The sequence below is a fragment of the Wasmannia auropunctata genome, unplaced genomic scaffold, assembly GCF_000956235.1.
Source record: "Wasmannia auropunctata unplaced genomic scaffold, wasmannia.A_1.0 LD335985.1, whole genome shotgun sequence".
NCBI classification, from domain to species: domain Eukaryota; kingdom Metazoa; phylum Arthropoda; class Insecta; order Hymenoptera; family Formicidae; genus Wasmannia; species Wasmannia auropunctata.
The window spans coordinates 1,597,376-1,598,090 of record NW_012026905.1 but is presented as its reverse complement, the minus strand read 5'-3'; the positions used below and the strand labels follow the sequence as shown (position 1 = coordinate 1,598,090).

Below are 715 nucleotides of genomic sequence, written 5' to 3'. Positions count from 1 at the left end.
TCCCCCAAAACCAAAAGAATTGATACCTATATAGCCATTTTTAAGTGCCATTGGTTCTTTGACAACACATACAGCTCCATTTTTCAATGCATCTATATCATCTCGTGGTGATGTATAATTGATATTTGGTGGAACAAAACCGGTTTCGAATGCTATAACTATCTATAATAATATTAACAATTCTATTATTAGGATTAACAATTTCGAAATGTAAATTTATATTAATTTTTAGATATTAATTGTAGTCATATATGGTATATTGTATGTGTCTGTGTTAATTTCAATGATAACCAAAATTGAAGTTTGACAAGATTCTTGCAATCTTTTAATAAATTTTCTATTACTCTAGCTATTGCGAGAATGACGTATCTTGCTGAATTATAACTATTGTATTTCATAAAATAAATCTGTCGTTGTGTATGCATGCGTACGTTTGTGTCTATGTGTGTAAACATATTTAAAAATAAAAATTAAAAAAATAATAAATTAAAAGGAAATTCAAATATTGTTTTACCTTAGCGATTTGCGCTAAACCGCTAGCAGGTTCAGCATGACCAAGATTGGATTTTACAGAGCCGATAAATAATGGATTCTCTCTATTTTTACACAAAACATTGTAGATAGCATTAATTTCCGGAGGATCGCCAGCTTTCGTAGCGGTACCATGCGCTTCAATATAATCCAAGCAAAGTTTCGATATTCCGCACTCATTGTA

The 715-nt window shown here is 30.3% G+C and overlaps 1 protein-coding gene across 1 annotated transcript in view; it reads right to left on the bottom strand.

Moving 5' to 3' along the window:
• The window catches only part of LOC105454540 (fatty acid synthase-like), a 7,600-nt gene that overhangs the window by 6,094 nt on the left and 791 nt on the right, over window positions 1-715 (bottom strand). The window contains exons 4-5 of the mRNA XM_011697212.1: window positions 515-712; window positions 1-162 (exon numbers count right to left, since the gene is read on the bottom strand). Of these exons, the coding sequence (XP_011695514.1) occupies window positions 1-162; window positions 515-712 (360 nt within the window). The remainder of the gene's footprint in view (window positions 163-514; window positions 713-715) is intronic.